The sequence below is a fragment of the Ambystoma mexicanum genome, chromosome 1q, assembly GCF_040938575.1.
Source record: "Ambystoma mexicanum isolate Mex_15411 chromosome 1q, UKY_AmexF1_1, whole genome shotgun sequence".
Taxonomy (NCBI): Eukaryota; Metazoa; Chordata; class Amphibia; order Caudata; family Ambystomatidae; genus Ambystoma; species Ambystoma mexicanum.
In genome coordinates, this window is record NC_090922.1 from 899,532,035 (window position 1) to 899,556,489 (window position 24,455).

General features: G+C 44.5%; 1 protein-coding gene across 1 annotated transcript in view; it reads right to left on the bottom strand.

Moving 5' to 3' along the window:
- Positions 1-24,455, bottom strand: part of PLPPR5 (phospholipid phosphatase related 5) — a 1,134,012-nt gene that overhangs the window by 79,077 nt on the left and 1,030,480 nt on the right. Inside the window, exon 5 of the mRNA XM_069641534.1 lies at positions 23,541-23,660. Coding sequence (XP_069497635.1) covers positions 23,541-23,660 — 120 coding nt within the window. The remainder of the gene's footprint in view (positions 1-23,540; positions 23,661-24,455) is intronic.

Here is a 24,455-nt window from a genome sequence, read left to right on the forward strand (position 1 = left end):
GCAGGCACATTGCTCTCATGTCTTCACGGAGCATAGTTTCTATCAGTGCCCTTTCACGCTTCTTACAGGCCCCCTCCTGCAATGAGTAGACCTCGGAAGGTGGCCTTGGCCACCTCCCAGACCGTCACCATACCCGTCTCCCCATTATTATTAGTTTCAAAGTAGGCCCATATCTCCTTCCTCAAAAATTCCCGGAACACCTGATCTCTCAACAAGTTATCATTACATCTCCACATGTAGCTCCCCGGGTCTACGGTATCCTCCAGCTCACCATTGCAAGCTCGTGGTCTGACCACGTAATAGCTACCAACCTTGGTGTACCAACCTCACCCTCCTGCTACTTTAGAATCAGCAGGAGGTCAATCCTTGTATATGAATGATGTGGGGGGAAGAAAAGAGTGTAGCCCCCCCATTCCTGGCCAGGCCTTACGCCACACCTCCACCCAGAAATGGTCCCGAAAAAGATCCCTCAGGGCAAGATTATCTCTCATCACCCCTCTCAGTACCAGTCCCTTTGCTGACCACCAATCGAGATGGAGATCCAGTATCAAATAAAAAACCCTGCCCCAGCAGCATCACCACTTCTGCCCACCCGTCCATCACTCCAAACACCCAGCGTAAGAACCCCACCTGGCCCACGTTAGGTGCATAGAGGTTGGCCAGTGTGATCCGCCTACCCTCGCATGTGCCCTTTGTTCCCAATAACCTTCCCGTAAAGCCCCTCATAGTCTCAATCTCCTTCAGATGAAATGACTTGCCAAGCAGTAGACCCACCTCCTCCTTCTTAGAGGATCTATGAGAAGCCCAAAAATTCTCACCTATCTCTTTGCTTGTTATTGGTGATTCCATCCCCTGTTGGTAGTGCGTTTCTTGCAGAAAGAGGAACATGAGTTTCTGCTTGCGGAACATGTTACTGGTGATGGATCATTTGTTTTGAGAATTCAAACCCTTGACGTTCACTTCATGATCGTCTGTCTCCAACTGGGCCCCCAGGCGCGTCAAGGGCACCAGAGAGAGATTTATATACACGATTTCGCTGGCGCGAGTGGGGTACTTGCATACTGAGTGGTGCCTGTGGATTTTTCCACGCAATTTCACTGGTGCGAGCCGGGTACGTGTATTCCGAGGGGTGTGCGTGGATTTATACACGCGATTTCGTGGTTGGTGGGATGTATGCTGGTCCACTGGCCTTTGCGCCATGTACTGGATTTGTGCGATGTTTTTGGCGCACAGGGCAGGGTTGGGGGCGTTACTGGCGCTGCTGCAGGATCGCTGCGCCACTCGGCGCCACGGCTGTTTATGGATGTATAAATCCATGAATACACTGTGTGCCAAAATGGGTTTTGGCGCACGCGGCTGGGGCAGACTGCTGCATGCACACTCTGTGCGCCAGCCGCATGCGCCACTTGTGCGCTAAATTCTATGAATTACCCCCTTAGTCACATCCCAGAACAAAGCTTGTGTGATAAAGTCACCAGCTTGAAGTCAGTTTTCCCCACATATGTTCATATTTCTATAATACTTGTAGTTCCATAAAAAAGACAAACGCGTTTTTGTGCATCACACATCAAATATGCATCATGGTTGGCTGTAAGCCGCAGCTATAAACGCCCTGAGTGGTAGCCGTAATGGCATGTTCGTCGCTCAACCAATGAGGGAGGGGCTTGCGCGTTATATCCCCCATCGATGCTTCTGCTTTAATAAGTTGCCCAATTTATCTAAAAGAAGTCACATTCATGCATAAGAAATTCTGTTTCCACCTCCGAAACACATTATTCATAGTTGTTTGGGACATTCGTAGATTTCTCCCAGAATTGCTTCCATTTCTAAAAAGTATTTCATAAAGGCCTCATACCTTGCATCTTCAAAGTATCTTTTGACATTGGTATTGATTTGTATCGTGCTCATACACAAGTGCTTCAGAGCGTGACAAGGCACGGGAGGGGAACAAGGGAGGACAAAAAACAACAATCTTACTAAGCCCAGGGACATTCAGAACACACAAGTGCAGATGAGAGGGAAGGGGGAAAGTGCAAGGGAGAGGGGAGAAGTGGGAAGTGCTGAGAAAGGGAGAACAACAACAAATACTGGTAGTGAAGTCAGCAAGGTGGCAAGTAAAAGCTTTGAAGCACAGACAAGGGGTGTCTGATAAGTGCAGGTAAGGGGACTGTAGGGTTACAGATACAGACCCAAGTGCAAGGGTTTCCAGGAGGCAGTGCGGGTGTGTGGCTGGGTGAGCAGGGACCTGGGCCTGAAATCAGATGGTATCCAGGTGCACAGTGCCAAATGCAGACAGATCTGCAGAGGAGAGGAAGAGTGAAGGCAGAAGCAAAGAGGAAGGTCTTGAGGTGCTTCCGGAACCAGAGATGGTTCTCCGCAAGTTTCAGAGTGGCAGGGAGGCTATTCCAGAGGGAGGCCCCGGCAGAGGAAAGAGATCTACCCCAACTGGTAGTGTTCAGGATCAGCTGAGATTTCAGGGTAACAGTTTGCAAACAGTGTTATTGTGTGAGTGTGCTTTTCGTCCAGCAATGCAAGTCTGTGTCTTCACTATATCACCCGTAGGTGTGGAGCATGTGCAAGGGAAATGGATGCTTAGCAGTGGCTGTCTCGCTACTGTGTCATTTTATTATTCAGCACTTGCGACTCTCCTCACAGGACATGAATCTCATGTTGTGGGCGATTCTTCATCTTTCTTTTTTTTCGCTGCAGGTCGCTTTCCTACTGCTCTGAAGATATTTGTGATATCCGTTATTCAAGCTTGTACAACAAAGTGTTCTCCATGTGCTGCGCTCGAGTCCATTATTTCAATGAGCTGCGGCACTTCACGTGGTGTTGGGCTTGTATAGGAAGCCACATACTTTGCACTGTTATGACTCAGTATGAGGAGAGTTCCCTTTTTCTGTTTAGCTGACGCTCACCTTCATGGATAGCTCTGTTCTACTAGATTTTACATGCTATCCTGTTTTAGTGAGTTTTGATTTTAATGGTAAGTAGGTGCACGCGATTACTGGCAGTATAGTTGCCTGCAGAATGCAGTCGAATTTAAATGCAATGTGTGTTACCCACTTTGAAGAAGCATACCATTTTCACTCAAAAACTTGCAATCCAAATGCATTTAAACAGATCTCATGAAAAGTGCAACATTTTCTCTGGAGGCCATTTGAGGATCAGTGAACTGTGTGCCTCTGCCACAAATACATGTTTTATTTGACCAAGTCTATGTCCAGCTGATGGTGCCACAGCAGGGCATGAGAACAGGAAAAGAAGGCATAAGGATTAACGAAAAAGTACAAAGTGTAGAAAGGGGAGATCAGTATGGCTGGTCTGACTGATGTCTCCCTGGCACCAATAGGAGTGTGCTGGATGGTGTAGGCAGGCATGTGGTTGTGGTGGTGATAGCCAGAGTGATGGTTGGAGCCACAGGCTCACTTGTGCCAGGTGCAGTGGAGAAGACAGCAGTGGTTGGAGGCACAATGTCAGAAGTGGGGATTGCCACAGTGGTGGGTATGGGAAAGTGCTCTGTGGAAGCAAAGGTGTAGGGCACGGGCAATGAGGCGTCAGAAGGTGTGATGACAGGTGTTTTACAGTGCGTACCAACCCTGCACCCTACATTCCTTGAGGTGTTAGCAGTGGCTAGTGCTGGGTGGAGGTAGCAGTTCACAAAGTGCCCAGCTGCTGGCACCTTCGTCCTCTCCTTGGAATAACTGGGCCTCATTACGAGTAGGGCGGTAAGGGATACCGGGCACCGTTAAGGAGACCAGTGCTGGTAATCCCTTACCGCCCTACTACGAGTTCCCTTAGCGGGTCCCTCCTACAACGCCTGGTTTTACCAGGCGTTATGGACGGGACCCGCTAAGGGACCTCAGAGCTAATAACGGTACCGCAAACTGCAGTACCGTTATTAGCTATTTCCCCATTCACATTGAGCCCTATGGGCGCTCAAATGGGAATGGGGAATGTTTTTTTCAATGGGGACTTACCGGTCCCGCAAAGGTCGGACTACACCGGTAAGTCCCCATTGAACGAGACCTGTGCCGGTACCGTTATTGGAGGCAGTCATGGCGCAAATAGCACCATGACTACCTCCAATCTCGGAATGAGGCCCGCTGTCTGCCTTATTGGACCGATTTGACTTGCTGTCACTTGCAATGTTGACAAGGGGATTGTTGTGCATGACACTCAAACAATTTGGAAGCAACTCAATGCAATTAATGGAGATACGGGCGCAGACATGACTGATTGAGCATCTTCTACTGACATCCTGGAATACATGCACCCAGTGACTTGTTTGTTGCTTGCTTGGGATGGCATGTCAAGTCATTTTTTATGTTTATTTATTGTATTTTATTGTTCATTTATGACACGCTTAATACCAGCAAGTGGTTTCTAAGCGTGGGATCAGGATACAAACCTGTGCTGCACAGCGTTGTCTTGCTTCCAAGAAAAACACATTGGCCCTCATTACGACCCAGGCGGTAAGGGGTTTACGCCGGCGTAAACTTCGCCGACCCTTACCGCCTGAATACGAGTTCCCGTAGCGCCATGGTGATTTTAACGCCTGCTTTTTGCAGGCGTTAAAATCCATGGCGCTAAGGGAACTTGTTGTTAATTACGCCACCGTAATTTACGGTGGCGTAATTAACGCCTTCCCCACTCCCATTATGCCCTATGGGGCAAAAATGGGAATGGGGAAGGGTAAATGGGGATTGGGGACTTACCGCCCCGCCAAGGTCGGAATGGGGCGGTAAATCCGCCAACCACCATGGCGGAGTTGGCAACTTAGCGCCATGGACCATGGTGCTAATAGCACCATGGTTCTCCGCCAAGGTCGTAATGAGGGCCATTGTCCCTGAGCTATCCTTCCTCCCCATGTTTGCTCCCAAGTGGTCCTTTAGTCTTTTCTGTTCTGTCACAATCACAATTCTCATTGTCACTGCACATGCTGTAGGTGATAAGAACTTCTTGTGGCATTACAGTGGGTACTCCCAACAGAGGTCCATTTAATTGTTATTTAGGTGTTTGTTCCTAAATTAATCCGAGCAATAGTGAGAGACTCCTTTTTTCAAAGATAGAAGTCCACAGGTAATTGGACTAAATGAGGTCTACTTTATGGGGTCCAATACCTGTGCTTGAGACAAGTGGTTTTGCCTTCTGACATACCACCCACAATGCTTTGAACTAAAGGACGTGAAGGGGACAGGATGGATGGATATAAAGAAACAAAAAGGGGGAATCTTCCTCCAGCTGGTCTGAGCCCCCTTGTCTACATTAATTCTGCCCTCTCCTTTGTCAATAGAACCAAATGGCCTTTTCTTTTTGGTAGGGAGCACATTGGTGTGAGGCTAGTGCTTGTGGGATTGGTATGCCCTTTGATTCCTGTTCCCTAGGCAAGCTCCTCCTGGAGGCTTTCTCACTGGAGAGAGGTGTAACCCTACCTCGGAAATGATCAAAGAGAGGCAATCCCCAGGATTAGAGTCTTGCGAGAAGGAGCAGAGACAGCCTTCCTGTGGGGAGTACACATAATAACGAGTCAATGAACTAGTCAGTGTACAACTGGTCAATGTACCCACCCATGAAAAAGGCAGAATACCGGACTGTGGGCCTCATTACACGGTAGGCGGTGGACCAAGGTGCCAATAGCACCTTGGTCCATGCTGATAAAATACCGGCACCGCCTTGGTGGAAAGGGGAATTACCGCCCTATTCCAAGGTTGGCGGGGCGGTAATTCCCCCTTCCACCATTGCCCTTCCCCATTCCCATTTTTGCCCCATAGGGCATAATGGGAATGGGGAAGGTGCTAATTACGGTACCGCAAATTTGCAGTGCCGTAATTAGCACCAAGGTCCCTTAGCGGGTTGGTTTTTAACGCCTGCTAAAAGCAGGCGTTAAAGTACCAACCCGCTAAGGGACCTCGTAGTAAGGCGGTAAGGGTTAACGGTCACCGGTACCATTACCGGTGACCGTTAACCCTTACCGCCTACCGTGTAATGAGGCCCTGTGTCTTCACTGTCAACTCACAAATAACCATTGACTCTGTCCTTCCCACTGATTGGTCTGACCATCACATCATCAGCTTTTCCTACAAAATAAGGACAAACCCCACTCTGACAAAAAAATCTGAAATATCAAAAAGCTCACTGAGGACAACCTCTCACCCGCACTAAGAGAAGCACTGGCCTCCACCACCCCCGATAGCAACAACCCTACCAACCTAGCAGACGGCTACTAAAAATGCCTCACTACCACCATTGACTCACTAGCTCCTATCACAACTAAAACTCGGAGGACAGATAAACATTCACATTTCTGGTTCAACGAAGAACTAGTCTCATTGAGATGCACCAAAAGATCATTTGAGCACCTCCACAAAAAAAATGAATACTCCAGACTCAGCGAAGGCATTCAACGATGCCAATAAATTCTACAAAAAGCCATAATAACACATAAAGTGAATGTCCTCAACCTGCGCATCACCAACATCTCTTCTAATTCCAAAGAGCTATTCTCCATACTCAGAGAATTAGAGAATCCCTGCCAAGACGCAACACCTGTTAGTGCCAGCAAAACGTGGTGTACCATAATCCAAGATGCTCTAGCATCCAAAATTCTTCTTCTACAAAACAAAATTGCGAAACAAAAAATAAACCCTAGCAGTCAAAACCTTACCATCTCTGAGGATTCACATACTGCCAACCTCAGCAAACTGTTCTACTTCACCCCGTCTCTCAAAAAGAGGTGTTAGACACCAGAGCCAAACTAAAAGCATCCAACTGCAAAGAAGACCAATTCCCCCCTCACTTAGTTAAACTCTGCGCCCTACAATAACGCCAATCGTCACCAAATTCGTCAATGCCTCCTTTATCACCAAAACGGTCCCCACTAGCATCAAAAAGGCTTAGGTGACCCCTCTACTGAAAAACAACCCTAGACCCGTCCACCCAAACAAACTACCGACCAATAACAACGGTCCCATTCTTACTAAAAATAATAGACAAAATAGCGTACACCAAAATTGAAGGCCACCTAGAACAACACCAACTTCTGGGAGCCCGCCAATCTGGATTTCGCCAAACCACAGCACTGAAACGGCACTTCTCAACTTGAAAATCCAAATGGAGGGCACCAGGGATGAAGGTAAACTCTGTCTTCTAATGCTGTTAGATCGCTGTGCCGCATTTGATTTAGTCGACCAGGACAAACTCTGTGCCACACTATTCAATAACTCCAAGGACGCCACCAAATTGGTGAAATCCTTCTTAGCAGACAGCACATCAAGAGTCTCTATCGGCAAAGAGTCAGCCGACCCCATACCAGTACCTATATGCGTTCTGCAAGGATCCTGCCTATCACCCACACTCTGCAATGCCTATACCAATTTGCTATTCGCTGCCCTGGATGCCATGGGTGTCATCTACACCAACTTCACAGATGACACTCAGATCCTCATCCCCCTAACAGGCAACCACGAGCAGGACACACTGCTTATTAATCATATCTATGCACTAATTCAACATTGGATGGCCCATAACAGCTTCTGCCTCAATGATGAAAAAACAGAGCTGCTTATAGTTGGATCTTCTTCTAGAATTAACCCCCTACAGCCTGCTTATGCATAATTTATCATTGATGGCACCACGATCCCAGTACTCAAACCAGTCAAAACCCTCGGAGTTTATCTAGACGCCAATCTCAGCATGACAAAACAAGTAAAGGCCCTCTACTCAGCCACCTCCTATACCGCCAAGCTCATCTCACTAAGCCTAAAATTCCTCTCACCAAAAAAGGGTGTCACCCTAGTGAGAGCATTAGTACTCTCAAAGCTAGATTATTGTAACGTACTCCTCCTAGGCACCTACAACACTAATTTGACTAGACTCCAACTTATGCAAAATAAATTCTTGCGAGTAGCATTAGGTATAAAAAAGACTGAGCACAGCTCTAACACAAGGAGAGATAATCACTGGCTTCCCATTAAGGCAAGAATCATATTCAAAACCTTATGCATTACACACAAATGCTTTGCCAAAAAAAGCCCCTAACTACATCAACAATGCAGTACTGAAAAATTCCTCCGCTAGATCCCTTAGATACAGCAAAAATTCCCTCCTTGAAATCCCACGCTACAAAAGCTCAAGAGCGGGGGGTAGCAGTTTCAAAGTGTTAGCCCCTAAACACTGCAATGCCCTCCCGTCAAGCATAAAAAATTAAGAATCCTGCTAGCAATTAAAAGAATCACTGAAAACCTGGCTATTCAACCAATACTAACAGACCTTGACCCCCTAACTGACTCATCTATTCCACCATGGATGTTTTATGTACCTGATCTGCTCTTCGTAATCAAATTTACCTTGTACTTTCTCCTCTTATCTCCCTCTTTTATCTGTACAGATTGATTTTGCTTCTTGTTATTGTTGTTATCTGTACTGCATGTCCTGTATCAATACCTTCCGCTTAAACTGTAAAGATTGTAATAACAAAACTGTCTGCAACTACGCCGTGATACCTCAGGGTCTGGGCGTATAACAAATGTAATAAATAAATAAATAAATAACCCTTTACAGTTTTGCTCTGCTCACAGGACCGACACATGTGTGATATTGAATTGATATGGCTTGGTTAATTATAAGAGATACTAGCCACCTTAAACTCATGTTTGGTTCATATTTAAAGTTTACAACTGCCACCAGGATAGTAACTCATACCTTCAGCTATCCCTCCGTAAATACCTCCCCTCTTGAGCTCCTCACTCCTCTACCTCTAACTCCCTCAGGGTCACTCAATTTTCTAAGTAACGAGCTGGGGGTAGACCTCTGTCTTTACCTGGGCACTCCCTCTGGAACAGCTTCCCTGCCACTCTAAAACTTGAGGAAAACATATCTGTTCTGGATGCACCTCAAGACCTTCCTCTTTGCTTCTGCCTTTGCCCCCCTCTCCCTTGCTGAACTGTTCTCTCTTGGCACTGTGCACCTAGACACCCTCTGTCCTCTGGGCCCAGGTTCCTGCTCATCCTGCCAACCTACCGCACTGCACTTATCAGACCTACCATGTCTGCTGCCTTAAACTCAGCACTTGCAGCTTGCTGGCTGCACTACCACTTTTGTTAATTTTACTATTCATTTATTTATTTTATTATTATTTATTCTGTTGTTTCTTTGCTCCGCACTTTTCACTTCTCCCCCTTCCATGCACTTTTCCCCTCCCTCTCTCCCATGCACTTGCGTGTTCTCAATGTCACTGGGCCTAGTACGATCGTTGTTTTGTTCTCCACTGTTCCCCTCCGTAGCCACGCTCTGAAACACCTGTGTATGAGCATGATATAAATAAAACATCATATCATATATCATATCATACATATTACATATACAAGTGCTTTTGCTAAGTGTTTTTGACCTGCTGTCTCGCTGTCCACCGACAGCTGATTGCTGAGGTTTCTACTCCTGGAGGATCCGACTGCTGAGTCGCTGTGTAATCACGTGACTATCCGGAAAAAACAAGCCACATGATTGGATTGTCTTGATCCCGCCTCTGTTCCCAGAATCTTCTAAAAACACTGTGCTTGTGCATTTGCGCACGCGCATTTGCACAAGTGCTTTTGCTAAGTGTTTTTGCCCTGCTGTATCGCTGTCTGCCAACCGCTGATTTCTGAGGCTTCTACTCCTGGAGGATCCAACTGCCGAGTCGTTGTGTAATCACGTGACTATCCAAAAAAAACAAGCGACACGATTGATTTGGTACGAGAAAATGAAGTTTTCTACCGGCCCCTAACCCATAAACTGCTGTTCATAGACCGTTAGTTATATTAACTCCCTTCACCTTGTGACTCTGGTTATTTTGTTTTATTCAGAGTATTGATCACGCCTCAGTCCCACAATCCTCTGTTTAGCGAAATAGCGGAGAGCTGGGAACCCCTACATCAAGCGGCAGGTTCACAACTCATTTTCATTTTTCATTGGATTTTTCTTTCCTTTTTTTTCATTGCCATTCATTGAGTGACCCAACTTTATTAGAAGTTTTTTTCCCTTTTTATTTTATTTTATTCTTGCATGTGACCATGTCAACTATCATTTACACGTTGAAAATTAATATGCCAAATTTTGATAAGGATGTATATAACGCCATAGAACCCTTTAGTAGGAACACATTTTGAGTGCATCATCCAAAGCAAAGAAACTGAACAAAACTCAGCATTCTATATCTTTAACAACAGATATTCGCGTCTTTTACCCGACTGATGAAAAACGAATTGCAGTCGGTCCAACAGGTAAAAAATGCAAACAGAGCCATTTGAGCTGCGCGTAAACGCAGATGGCGCCAAGGCAATGGTCACTGAGATCAGGGAGGGAGCCGATGCATCCTTTTCTAACAAGGGTGACACACAGCCCTCAGGCAAAGTCACTGATATGACACTAGAATCTGCATGTAATGTCAGCGATTTGTGCCCCTCTCAATTAGCAGCGCTGAATCCAAATATCACAAATGTCTGTAATTCCACTGCAAAAACACCGACCATTTGCACTGTTCAAGTAAAACATAAATTAAGAGAGGCATACAACAACTTGAGCATAACTGGCGAAATTGATGAGGAGACTATGAATTTCATGAATATTAGAAACACTCATCAATGTGATTCGCAAGAGGTTAAATACATGTATTTCCAATATGGGTGATCTGATTCAGCTCCATGACGAGCCGGAACCAGGCATTCCTCTTGTGATGTCACATACAACCCAAAAATCAGAAGTGCAAGGGGAAAGGGAGTCTAACTTGTCGAGTTCTCCTGCTTTATTTGACAAATCATTCTCTGGTGGTACTAACAAATCTCTCTCTTTCGTTGCGCCCACTCCTAGGAGAACAAAGTTTAATGCTCCTATTGGGGAGCAACCATATTTTATACGAGACCAACCAGATAATATAGCACCCAATCGATATTCATTTCCAGAAGCCCCCGCAGTAAATAACACCCTATGTGCCACGAACACAGCCTTCTTTTCTATAGCAAAACTATACGAAACCCTAAATGAAAAGTAAATCGGCAAAATAAATTGTTGACCTTATTGATGAGAGAATTTAAAGATAAAACAAACTTGGCTGACGTCCAAAAATCGGCTATAGAATTGATGGACGATATAAACATAACATCACAGGCATCACAAATTGCACAGCAACATTACGATAAAACTACAACACAGGAGACTGCACAAATTAAGCAACCTCCTGCAGCAGCCTCCTGTAATCGAAAGGAGAAGGAGATCAAAGACTGTGATACTTCGATAATGGGGGAAGCTGTCGATGCAAATAAGGTAGCTGACACAAATGAGGTCATAGTTGTCTCATCTGAATTGATACCGTGCAACACTCCAACTGAGCCTACTGTACAAAAATCACACAATCCATTTAACATGTTTCTTGATTCTTGTAAGGCTCAGACAGAAGGTATGATGCTTAAGGCACACATTAATGATAAATGTAAAAAGAAAAAGGCAACTAAACCAAGGAAGCTTATACGAATTTCTACAATGGCAGCAAAGAAGCAGGCACACTAAATCCTCAGTCAGAACCATATAAACCGTTAGATGATTTACTGGCCCTAACAAAATGTACACTAAATGCACCAGTCACTAGTATACCATTAAACCAGCACTCATTAGCTTATTCATCGACAACACTCGGTGCAACCAATAAACACCTAGTTTATATACCGGAGGTTGAAAAGGTAGAAAATCTGAAACCCATATTTGCTTCAATGCAAGAACTGCGAGAAGAGATAAGATCGTCCATAGCACAATATAAAACGCTAAATCAGGAGGCCTCTCGCATTGAGGCAAACAGACAGGATGCACCCATCATAGACGACAGAGCCCTGTTACAGTCGTTGATATCAAATATTAACTTACTATTAAAGGGCCCTAGTGCTAATACGAGAGAGTCAACAAATGAGTCACTGCGAGGTGATACTAAAAGTTATGAGCCTGATAGGTATGGCGCACATGCCTATGGGGTAGTTGCCTCAGTATCTAATCCCGACAGATCACTAGGTTCTGTATGCGACAAAAAATGGGCCCTGCATAAAGATTTCCATTGCTTGGTGATTAAATGTAGAGAGCATCCTCATCAGAGTTACGATCTGAATCGTACGAGCATTATGAATATATGCTCGGAAATTCCAGCGTTAAAGGAATTAACGTCAGCAGATATTGGTCTAGTGTAATTTGTGGAAAACAAAAATCTAAGTATAGCCAGACTGTATATACAATCTGGCGTAGTAGCCTGGGCTTCATACTGAGCCAGGAAGTATCATTAAACAATGAAAAGAAGATAACACAAGCAACGCCAAAAGCACAGATATATGGACAAGGTAGGAATGACCAATGTAGAAGCATTCTACATTGATCATTCATAACAACTTGCAGTAAATGATCATATAAGCCTAGTCTCATGGAACACGAGAGGCCATAGTCAATTTATAAACACTAAAAAGGATGACCAGCTTAAATATGACATCATAGTGTTCCAGGAGACCTGGCTTCTTGCAAACCCGGTATGGGATTTGTACAATATATTAACAATACATGCAATTTGTGCGCGTCAGGGTAGGCCTGTGGCTGGTTTGCTCATGTCTTTTAGGAAGGATAAACAATTCGAAACTCAGACATATAATACTCAGTCCTCATTCTTCCAAGTTGTTAAAGTTCAAAGAGGAAATGTAACTATTGTCATTGTAAATATATATTAGGGACGAAAACATCTGGCCCCTGATGATTTCTTTCTGCATCTTAACACCATATTGGACGTCCTCCTATTAGATTGATCTATAAATCATTCTCTTATTATGGGTGATCTAAATCTTTATATATTACCGATTGATAGAATTGAGAAAACCACAGAAGAGCAAAGATGGGTTAGCATTATGTCTGAGAGTAACTATATAATGTTGAACACTGCAGTCCAAGGTGGTACTACTCTATAGGCCTCATTACACGGTAGGCGGTAAGTGTTTACCGCCTTACTACGAGGTCCCTTTGCGGGACCCGACCTTAACGGCTGGTGTGACCAGCCGTTAAAGTTGGGACCCGCAAAGGGACCTTGGTGCTAATTACGGTACCGCAATTTGCGGTACCGTAATTAGCTCCTTCCCCATTCCCATTGAGCCCTATGGGGCAAAAATGGGAATGGGAAGGGCCATGGAGAAAGGGGGAATTACCGCCCCGCCAACCTTGTAATGGGGTGGTAATTCCCCTTTTCTCCATGGTGGTACCGGTATGGTACCGGGTACCGGTATGGCACCAGCGGCAACCATGGTGCTAACAGCACCATGGTTTACTGCATAACATGTAATGAGGCCCTATGTGTTACATGGCAGAGGGCTACGCAGCAGGCTACATTGGACTATATATATACGCAGATATGCATTTCATGAGCAATGTAGTCTCATTAAATATAAAACCGTCTCTTATTTGTGACAATTTTCAATTATGTTTGATTTGGAATTGGTCTGGATCGGTTTGCGACCTTAGGCTAAATCACCTCATGGAAAGCTTGGTGCTTAATAATTCAGGCAATCGCGTGAAATGGACAAAAATGAAGCTTGAACAATACTTTCAAACATTAACATATGAACATAAAAACTTTGAGGCCAACAATAAAGTGTGTTATGTGCAGACAATGCAAATATTCAATCAGGGAAAGACGTATGCACAGCAGCGCTATCATGGCCATCACCATGCTGTCAATGTGGTGTTAAAGGAAAGAAAAGCTGAACTACGAAGGAGCATACAGAAGTTGACATATGTGTTTCCCGATTCCAGATTCTTACAAATCAAACACTTGTAAAATGTGTATAAAATCTGGCAAAAAGTGAGACGAGCCATTCAATATCAGAAAGATGGCGAATCAATGATGAAACAAATTTTCTTAAAATCATCAGGTGGAATATGGGCCCTCCTGAATGGGCATCTACATCAAAATCAACTTGTAATACAGATAAATACCATATCTGAACATGATTGACAATTCTATTACACCAACATATACCAGTTTCCTTTTCCGGAGATCCAAATTAATATGGATTTCGCAAATCAGGACTACAAAATGAACTTCCATCTGATAGACATACAACATTGCATTTCTAAATTGAACATGATAGCAAGCGGCAGGCCTGGATGGCTTACATAATATCATGCTAAAGAGCAACCCTAAAGCTTGGGCCCAAATTCGGTACATGATATATTTAAATATTATGGCAACTGGGAAGATTCCATTATCTTGGGAAAAATCGTTCATCCTGCCGATATTCAAGAAGGACGATCGTGCCGACCCGAAATCTTACAGGCCGATAGCCCTTGGGTTTAGGCACAGCCGTTAACCTATCTGTACTAAGTTCAATCATATACCAAGAAAACAGCATAGACAAACCATTTATGTGGCGTACATGGATTTCAGGTCTACTTTTGACCTCGTGCCAAGGGAGATATTATATAAAAAATTATTCGAACAAGGATGCCCGTGGCACATAATGAAATGGATAATCAAACTACATACGGCAACAACCATACAAATCAGACTAAGGAACGATGGGTTGTTATCAGCACCGATACAAACAGAGCGAGGACTGAAACAGGGTTGTCTGTTAGCCTCTGCTATGTTTAACTTTTTTATATCAGACGTAGGCACTTGGTTTAAGGATATAATTGCTGATGCTCCAAGACTCCAAGGGACGCCAATTAATTGGCTGCTCGATGCCGATGATATGATCCTCATATCTAAAACACCAAGAATGCTAAAAAAAAACTACTAGAAGTATAGATAAATATGCTATAAAGAATTGCATTAGTATAAACACAATGGAAACATAAGTTATGCAATTTGGCAATGCCCATCAAAGAAACAAACATTATAAGTGGCAGTTACAGAATGTGGACTTAGTCTCTGTTAAATTCTATATATATCTAGGCATTTGTGTGAATAATCATCCCCAAGATCTGCACTATGAGGAACATATTAAAACCAAACATCTTACGGCTTTGTCACAAATGACTATTATAAGATCTAAGTTTTGTAAATTTCCCATCACTCCAATAATTGTGTATTACAGGGAAAAGCTTGTGCCTACTGTCCTTTATGGAGATGAAACAAAAAAATGCAAACATATGCCTACTGGTCAAAATTAGAAGGTCTATATTGGAAAAAAGCACTTATGTGACCCATATCGGAATCTCTGTGTATTATAAGGCATGAACTGGGGCTTACATCATTATATGCAATGTATAAATGGAGGATTTGTATGCTGTAAAGGAAATGCATGATGATTGAAAATAGTAACGGCTTACTAAAGTTAATATCAGAACATCTTCAAAATGCTGATGATCAATTTATTACCACTTGGCGCAATACTGTACAAAATATTCTGCACGGATCTGGAATATCACTCTCCCTTTTGATAGAGAATCCGAATACGGTTAAGATCAAGCTCTGGATGTATGATTGGATTCGAACCAGGGAAAGCTGTATGAAGCGTCAAAAATGTACTCAAAATCCCTTTAGTCTCAAATTGCAAGGCGCTATTGAGCCCTATTTAACCCATGCCCTGAATGCCAATCATCGTGCAGACTTTTTACATTACAGATTAAATATTTGACAGACCAAGGAAACTCTGTTAAAATGAAAAATGATATCACACGAGGATGTTAAATGCTGGTTTTTTAACAAAATACCGTAAACCATGAAACATTTACTAGTGGAATGCAATGAGTTACATTAAGAGTGAAATACTTTAAACATCATTTTGAGAATTATGAAGGTCTAACAGCAGACCAGTTGCGGACAGAATTGTTTCATACGCATAGAAATCTTTGAGATATGCAATTATAAACTATTTAAACTGTTTAAAAATCAGGAGAACAAATATGGCATATATAAAGTGTAGTATCAGATTTTGCTTCCTGAGCTAGAATTACCTGTATCATTTTAATAATGTAATAAAAGTAATAAAAGCCAGGGCTTGTTCAGCCCTCACAGATGGCAGTCCATCACAATCATAGGGCCTCATTAGATGTTTGCCAGTCCGGAAACAAGGGTGCTGGTAAACTCATCCGCACCCTTGTTTCTGTACCAGCAAACTAGGAGTCTGCCTGCCAGAACAGCTGTGCCCGACAGGTCTGACTGTACTGGGTGCAGCGTCTACAGTAGGCAGACCGGTCACAGAAGCTCCAGCACCATTAGCAACGCTGCCAGTGCTTCCGTGTTCCCACTCCCATAGTGTTTTATGGTACTCTATGGGAACAGGGACTTACATTTTACCGGCACCTGACTTCCCTGGCAGCCTGACTTGGATCTCACGGTGGCCGTGGCCACAGGAAGTCAGGCACCGGTAACATTTTATGAGTCCAGTGGCAACCCGCCGGGTAACCAGCAGGGTTATCGCCAGATTCGTAATGAGGCCCATAGTCTACTAAATGCTGTGTTAAAGTGCTTAATGGTCAAGTTTCAGCATAGGATTTTTCTTTGGCGAAAATGGGAGTTGGTATATGAGAATGCTGTACAGATGCTATTCCTTTCTTCAAACCCTGACAGTTGGATTCAGAAATTATTTCACTTTACATGTTCTCCTCTTTGGAAATCTGCACTTTACCTATGCATCCGTGTGCTCTCGGCACACAGACATTCAAAGATTCCTATTTGCTGAGGGCGTGGTGGGCATGCACGTGCCATACATGTTCTAATGCTAGAATGGCTTCTCTTAGACATTCCCAAATGAGATTTCTGTTATCTAGACAGTAATTCACTTCAGTTTTTTAATAGTATCTCGGTTTAGTGAGTTTCGATATTAAGCACTTTGGTCAGATTTCCTGCTTTTTATAGCTAAATTGCTAGCGTAAAATTAAACACGTTCCCTGAACAGTTTTATCATTTTAAATAAACTCATAAAAACTGATTGTTTAGGAGAATTCTCCAGAATGGCTAATTTCCCTTACCTACTTGCTGGATTTCTAGGATTTTTTTTTCACCTGCTAAGAGTGTGAGCCTTTCATCCCACTCTTACATGTGTTTTGCTGTGTGTTTTACATGTTTGTGTTAATAGACTGTGGAGCCTCACCTACTCCATAGGCATCATCTTTTTACTGTGTGCCACACAGCACATTTAGTGCAGTGACACAGGGTTGTCATTTTCTGGGACTGACTACTGTCTCCCAGAACATGTAAAGTTGCCATTGACTTTATTAGTCTTTTTAAATTCACAGACCCAGTACAAACTATCCTACATAGAGTGCTGGAAAGGGTTAATAGTTATCCCTTTTTGTCTGTCTCTCATGGAACATTATTTTGTTCCCCTTTCTTTAAGATTTGGCTGGTGGCAGTGGTATCTACCATATTCTTCCTTCCGCTGTCTATGAAGATACCCTTGGTACTGTTTTAGGCTATGTTAGTAGCCTCAAACTTAAATCCGCTGGAGCCCATTTACTTTTATTTGTTTCCGGCTGGGTTTATTCACCATTTCTTTTTGTAAAGGTTTTTCTCGTGTTTTACTCTGTGCGCCAAATCAGGTTTGGTTCCTTTGTTCGCTGTTCTTTTGCGGGCTTCTGCACAGAAGCCCTCCTTAGGCACCTGAGAGTCTGGGTAGACAGGATGTGAGGGAGGGGTTTTAGGACCCCTGCATAGGGTTCCCTTGGAAACCCAAGTCACACTCTTGTTTGATTGGTTAGGTGACTGTCCCACCAGGACAGCTACTCTGCTATGTGATTGACAGCCAGGTTGTGTGAATGGGGGAAAACTGCATAAAAAACAGGTCTCTGGGACTTGGAAGGCAGAGTCACCACTGGATTGAGAGAACCGAAGAGAAGCTGAAGGAAGAGGACCACTACCATGATTGAACCGCCCGGTGAAGCCCTGCTGTGGGTCCGAATCTCCTACACTTCGACGACAGAGAAGATCTCCAAGGAATCTTCTTCCCTTGAGCTGATGGGACCAACCAGTTCATCAAACACCAAGCATGGCTTCCCTCCCCTGGTCGAATTTGCTGTGCACCACTGCAGTGAACCAGATAACCAGGAGGACCGGACCCTGTTTGGTTTTTAAGGAACGCACCTTTTATCAGTTGCTTTGCTCTGTTGCTGCTTTCTTCCCTGGGCAGTGCAGGACTCTCCTGTCTTCCTTTTTCGTGTCAGTCCGACAGTCGCTTCAGGAACCGTGAGCCTGTAGGATCTGCCAGGAACTTCTGCCTCAGCTACAGCATTCTTCTTCTTCTAAGGTACTATCCAAACCCAGTTGTTCGTTCCGTCAGACTGTGGTGAAAGTGTTTTAAATCTTTCAGCAATCCAAGGGCTTGTCCTTCTCTACTCTTTTACATAACTTTTCCTTCGACCAACTTTGTTTCAAACTCTTGGCAAAGATTTATCCGCGAACTATACTGAACTGTGTGATCCTCTGCAAAGACTCTGAACCATTACCATTGACCCAGGCCTATTGATTTGAATCCTAGTTGTACTAAGCCTTTTCTAGATTGCCCTGCCTACGTACTTGTTGGTGCTGTTTGATTTTGTATAATCTTGTCTTTCCCTCCTTTTTTAAATTGCTGGAGTGACATTTTGCTCACACTTCATTTTAAGCTTAACTTGTCCAGAATTAATTGGGTGTTGTCTAGTATAGTAAGAGTGTGATTTTCTGCTGCTTTACTTTAGTGAATTGTTTTATAACTGATGGTTTAAATAAATGTATATTCTTTTACTCAGAAACCTTGAGTCAGTGTTTGTTTGAACCATAGCAATTGCTGTCCTTTGTGTAACTTCTGATACTGCTCACTTTTCTCTTGAGATAAGTATGGCTGCTCAGCCATCTCTACCCCTTTACTGTGTAGTACAGGCTTGTACCAAAGGTGAATGTGTACTTGCACTTGTAGTCTTAATTGTGTGGTGTTCCCAAAGGGTACTGCATATGATTCTGCCTAACACTGATAAAAGTCCAATTTTCAACCTGAGGTGGCTGATTGCAGGTGCCTTTCTCTGATGTGCTTACTTTGGACTTGTCATGTTCTGAATACATTAGGCATTTGCAGTATTGGCATCGGCCATTCAGTTATAAGTACAAGCAAGGCATGGTTTGTTTGTGAAAAAGAGCAGTATGTCAAGTGCAATGTTAACAGTGTTAATAAAAAGACCGCACATTTCCATTTTCCTTTTGAAAACATGAACTGATATCCAAGTGCCCAGGCTACGAGACTAATGCAAGTCCTTTTGTGCACTGTGTGCAGTTTACATTGCGTTGGGTTTGCCGAGACATATTAATAGGCCTGTACTTGGCATTATGAGTCATTTATCTGAAAAGAGTCCTGCTATGGAAGAAAAAAAAACATTTGTCCTTACCAAACAAAACATGCACTGGGGCTATGATTTGTTTATGAAAGGAACATCAATTTAAACTGTAAAGCAATAAAACACAAGACAGTTCTTTGTCCGAGTCGCTACTAAACATGGCCTTAGCGAGGCATACACCAGTGTATGCATTTTTTCAACCCTGATTGCCTACTTCTTGTCTCTCTCTGAGGCTCTGAGAGATGTGGCGGGGGAGCAAAATAGTTAATGGCCCTCATTACGACCCTGGCGTTGGACCATGGTGCTAACAGCACCATGGTCCATGCCGGTAACTTACTGACTCCCTCATGGCGGAATGGGGAATTACCGCCCCATTCCGAGGTTGGCGTGGGGGTAATTCCCCATGCCGCCATGGCCCTTCCCCATTCCCATTTTTGCCCCATAGGGCTCAATGGGAATCGGGAAGGCGCTAAGTACGGTGCGGCACCGTACTTAGCACCAAGGTCCCTTTGCGGGTTGGTTTTTAACGCCTGCAAAAAGCAGGCGTTAAAGTCTCCAACCCGCAAAGGGACTTCGTAATCAGGCGTTAACGGTTTAACGGCACCGCCACCTTTTTTCGGCGCCGTTAACCCCTTAACGCCTGGATTTTAATTAGGGCCAATGAGTAGGGAGGAGCTACAGCTGAGCCAGGGAGTTCTGGCTTGGCTCTGGGTGGCAAACATGAGCAGACCATGCATACCTGGACTCCTGCCTCGGCACCCCAAATAAACCATACCTGCCATCCTGACGCTGCATCCTCCACAGCACAAAGCCCACATGTGTTGCACTCCCTCCCTGCCCCAACAACACAAAATCCATGCATGGGCTCCTGTTACCCCACACTCAAAACACAAACAAATGCCTGGTATCAGGCCTCCCCACCACCAAAACTCATTAATTCTGTTATATCTCCCCTACGCCCTCAACAACACGACGGTCATACCTAGTGTAATGTTGTTATTAGTAATTCACTTTGTAGGCTAGATCATTTCATTATGTGGGAGTAAGCACTTCCTGGTGAGTTTGCATTGGGAGGGAACTCACATCACGTGAAGTGGATTAGGCAGTTAATTTGAAGGAATACATACTAGTCTGTCTAACCTTCCGTGTCTATGGGCCTCATTACACGGTAGGCGGTAACCATGGCGCTATTAGCGCCATGGTTGCCGCCAGTATTTTACTGTGTCCGCCTTGGTGGATGGCGGAATTACCGCCCTACTCCAAGGTGAGCGGGGGCGGTAATTCCCCATTCACCAAGGCACTTCCCATTCCCATTTTTGCCCCCATAGGGCATAATGGGAATGGGGAAGGCGCTAATTACGGTACCGCAAATTGTGGTACCGTAATTAGCTCCAAGGTCCCTTTGCGGCACCCTTACTTTAACGGCTGGTAAAACCAGCCGTTAAGGTCGGGTCCCGCAAAGGGAACTCGTAGTAAGGTGCTAAGGGTTTACCGGTACTGGTGCCCTTACCGGTACAGGTAAATCCTTACTGCCTAACGTGTACTGAGGCCCTATATCTTTTGTGAAGTGAAGGGCTCTCTGTGGAATTTTACACAGTGGTGGAAATGGAAAAGAAATTGGTGGGGAATCCCGGAAGGGCCGGGGTGGGGGCAGAGTTTGTGGGGGGAGGTGCCCGAGGAGGCTGGGTGTAGGGGGGCAGAGCTGGCAGTTGACCTCCGATGAAAGGAAATGTCCAAAAAAATTGTTTTTAAACAGCATTATTTCTTTCATGCTTTCATGCTGCTTCATTTGTTCATTAAATGTTTGTCGGATACCTGTATATTTATTTATTCATGCAATATATGTCGGATACAGGTATCCGACACACATTGCATAAATAAATAAATAAACCAGGTCGTGGCTGAGGACTGTAACTTTCTCTTAGTTACAGTTTTCTCGAAGGCTGCTTGCTTTTTTTTTTTCCAATGTTGTCTCTGTCCAGATCCCAAGATCCGGCTTCACATCTGGTGCTGGTTTTTCAGATCCCGCGATAGCCGGCCCAATCGCCAGTGCTGATTCTACACAAATCCCGGTCTGGATTCAACACTGACAATGAGAGCACTTAAATAAATACCTGTGTGTTGCAATCCATTTTGTAGGCAGTTGTTGGGTTTGAACGTCGCAGCAGCTGAGCAGCACGCTGTGCAGTTCGCTCCCCCTGCTCCCCCTGCTGGGGCCACCAATCTCCTTTAGGAGTTTTTAGAGTGCCAGAAGGGGTGTAGCCCATCCCATACGCTGGAGTGGCTGGTCCCCTCACTGGCGAGGTGTGCAAAAAGCAGAGCGCCTGGATGCCTGCTCGGCTGCTGCAGTTACCGACAGATGCGTGTGTGTACTGATATCAGCACAGTTTACAACGATATGAACATAGTTTCTTGAGACAGACACAAGCCTTGTTTGAATAAAAGGTCCTTAACTAGTGCACATTGATCCCTGTGGCTTAGAAGGTGATGTCATATTACCACACAGCTGTTTTCTGTGTTGGCTACGAGTAAGAGGTGCTCGATTAGGACATCCCCATCACAGTGCTAATGACTTCAACCAGAATGTTCCGGCCGCAGCCACACGACTCTCCATCTCTGCGACTACCAAGTGCTTTTAACCTGGATGACACTTGCCCAGACCCCTAGGGAGGGTCTTGCAGAGCAGGGTCACCTCCCTAGCCTCAAAGGGGTAGATGGGATGAATACCTTTGATTCATCAGAGTTGCCACTGGATCACATCCAAGCACCTTCTGAGAGTACAGCCATATCTCAGTCCACGTTACCACAGAAGGCAAAGCCCATACATCTGACTGTGCTTGTGTTGCCTTTATTACTGGGATCACTATTGGTTTGTAGGAGCGTTAGAGATGAGCTGGGTGTTTAGCCATTGTTCATACTTGTACACCAACAGAGCAGAAGTAATTTCATCATACTGGGCTTTGGCAGGGAATTGACTATGGGTAAACTCTGCACTGCTGTTGGACTTGGAGCGTAGCTTTCTGAACAAGATGGGAGCTATACTGGGGTGAGAAGCCAAGAGATTACCAAATGAGAACAACATTTGAATATTTCAAGGGTGATTGGAAGAATTAAACCCTTCCAGGATTGGCATGGCTGCCTGGCATGAGAAATGAGAGGGTGGGAACATATCCAAAGCACCACAGATGAGCATACTTCTGTGAATGACATCCTTCCCTTGATAGACTCCATAGCATCCGTTTTGTCTCATGCCTAGCAGGGCCAAAACCCAATTTGGGAGTCTCCACTTCAAAGTAGATCCAGCCATGCAAATGATGTATATCGGAGAAACGTTGACTGAACAAACATTGCAGTGTTTTAATGGGAAGCCTCCAAACACAATGCTGATTGATTTACGTATCCAGCGTGGGTAATATTTCCTAGGACAATGCCTCCCTGCCAAGCTTCTCAGTTCCATGCATGACACCTCGAGCCAGTAATGGTTTTCGGCTTCCAATTGCATGCTGTTATTTGTAGTTTTTTTTTCTCCCATTGAACGGGTGGGCCTATAAGTCCCAGCATGTAGTGCATAAAAAAACAGGACTGGCTCAATGATTCCACATGGAACAGGGACACGTGGCAGATATGAGAATGAGAAATTGGTGGGTTTACAAAGGCATTAAGACAATGGGCCTCATTCCGAGTACGGCGCTAACCAATGGCGCTATTAACGCCTTGGATGACGCCGTACCCGGACCGGCAGTGCCTTGGTGGATGGCGGAATTACCGCCCCATTCCAAGGTTGGCGGGGCGGTAATTCCCCATTCACCAGGGCTCTTCCCCATTCCCAAATGAGCCCCCATAGGGCTCAATGGGAATGGGGAAGATGCAAATAACGGTGACCGTTCATTACGGTCACCGTTATTGGCTTGGAGGCCCCTTTGCGCCCTCAACTTTAACACCTGCTCAAAGCAGGCGTTAAGGGCGAGGGCGCAAAGGGAACTCGGAGTATGGCGGTAAGGGATCACCGCCACCGGTCTCGTTACCGGTGGCCGCTATCCCTTACCGCCATACTCGGAATGAGGCCCAATTATTTTTTATTTTTCTCTAGCTTCAAAGCAGCAAATGCGTGACACCTGTCTATCCAAAAGGGTGTTTTGTTTTCATTGCTTTTCCACTGCATCCATTGTACACCCTGATAAACATATATTTCGGAAAGAATTCACACATCATAAAAAGTTATGAACATACTGTACCTTTTCAAGTGGACTTTCTACTCGTGGAATGCTTATCGCCGGCATCTGGGCCAATTTATCGATGGGCGAATTTTCAATTTCCTTCCGCTTACCCTTGAAATTATTTATCACACATACTACCTGGAGGACATAAAACATACAATAAGCTGTAACAGAAAAGGTATGGAAAAGTTTGTCTGCAAGAAATGGCAATTAAGAATATGAAATAACTTGGGTCTCTCGGCATGCATAGATCAAAAGGTGCATACATGGATACTGTACTAGACACGACACATGGTTGCCGTGTATAAGATTGAGAGTGTGAATGAGTGCAGGTGTTTGGACTAGCAAATTAATTTCTCGACAGCACCTGTACATGTGACCAACTCCAGCTACAGGAACCATACACATTGTCCAGTGTGCACTTTTTCATCGAGCGCTGTTGCTTTCCTGTATCAGTGGTCGAAGTGGCTGGGAGCGGTTGAGTGGGTTCCCTCTACTTTTTAAAGTTAAGCTTTACTGCTACTATAGTTTTATTTTAAAAAGAAACCGTTCCGGAATGGTTTCTTTTTTTAAATAAAAGTGCAGGAAGAAGTTGAAACTTGCACTTCAGTGCACTGTACTGAACGTTCCCTTAAACAGCCACCATTTGTTTACGGGTTTCTAATGCGCATCAGAGGGGGTGTGGTGATGGGTTTTGTGGGGAGCGGGCAAAGGCCAGCAGGAAAATAATTCCACTACTTCTTTTCATACACTTCGAGCACTGGGCACCACCCTTTCTTCGAAAAGGCCTGTTTTCTATTGGTACTTCTTAGCACTGCGCCTTTCTCACACCAGTTACGTGCCGGCACCTCTCGTGCCAGGAGGTATTACAGAAAGAGAAACGTTGCAGCGTGCTGCAAGTGGGGATCTTCTACCACATGTACATTTTTCAGC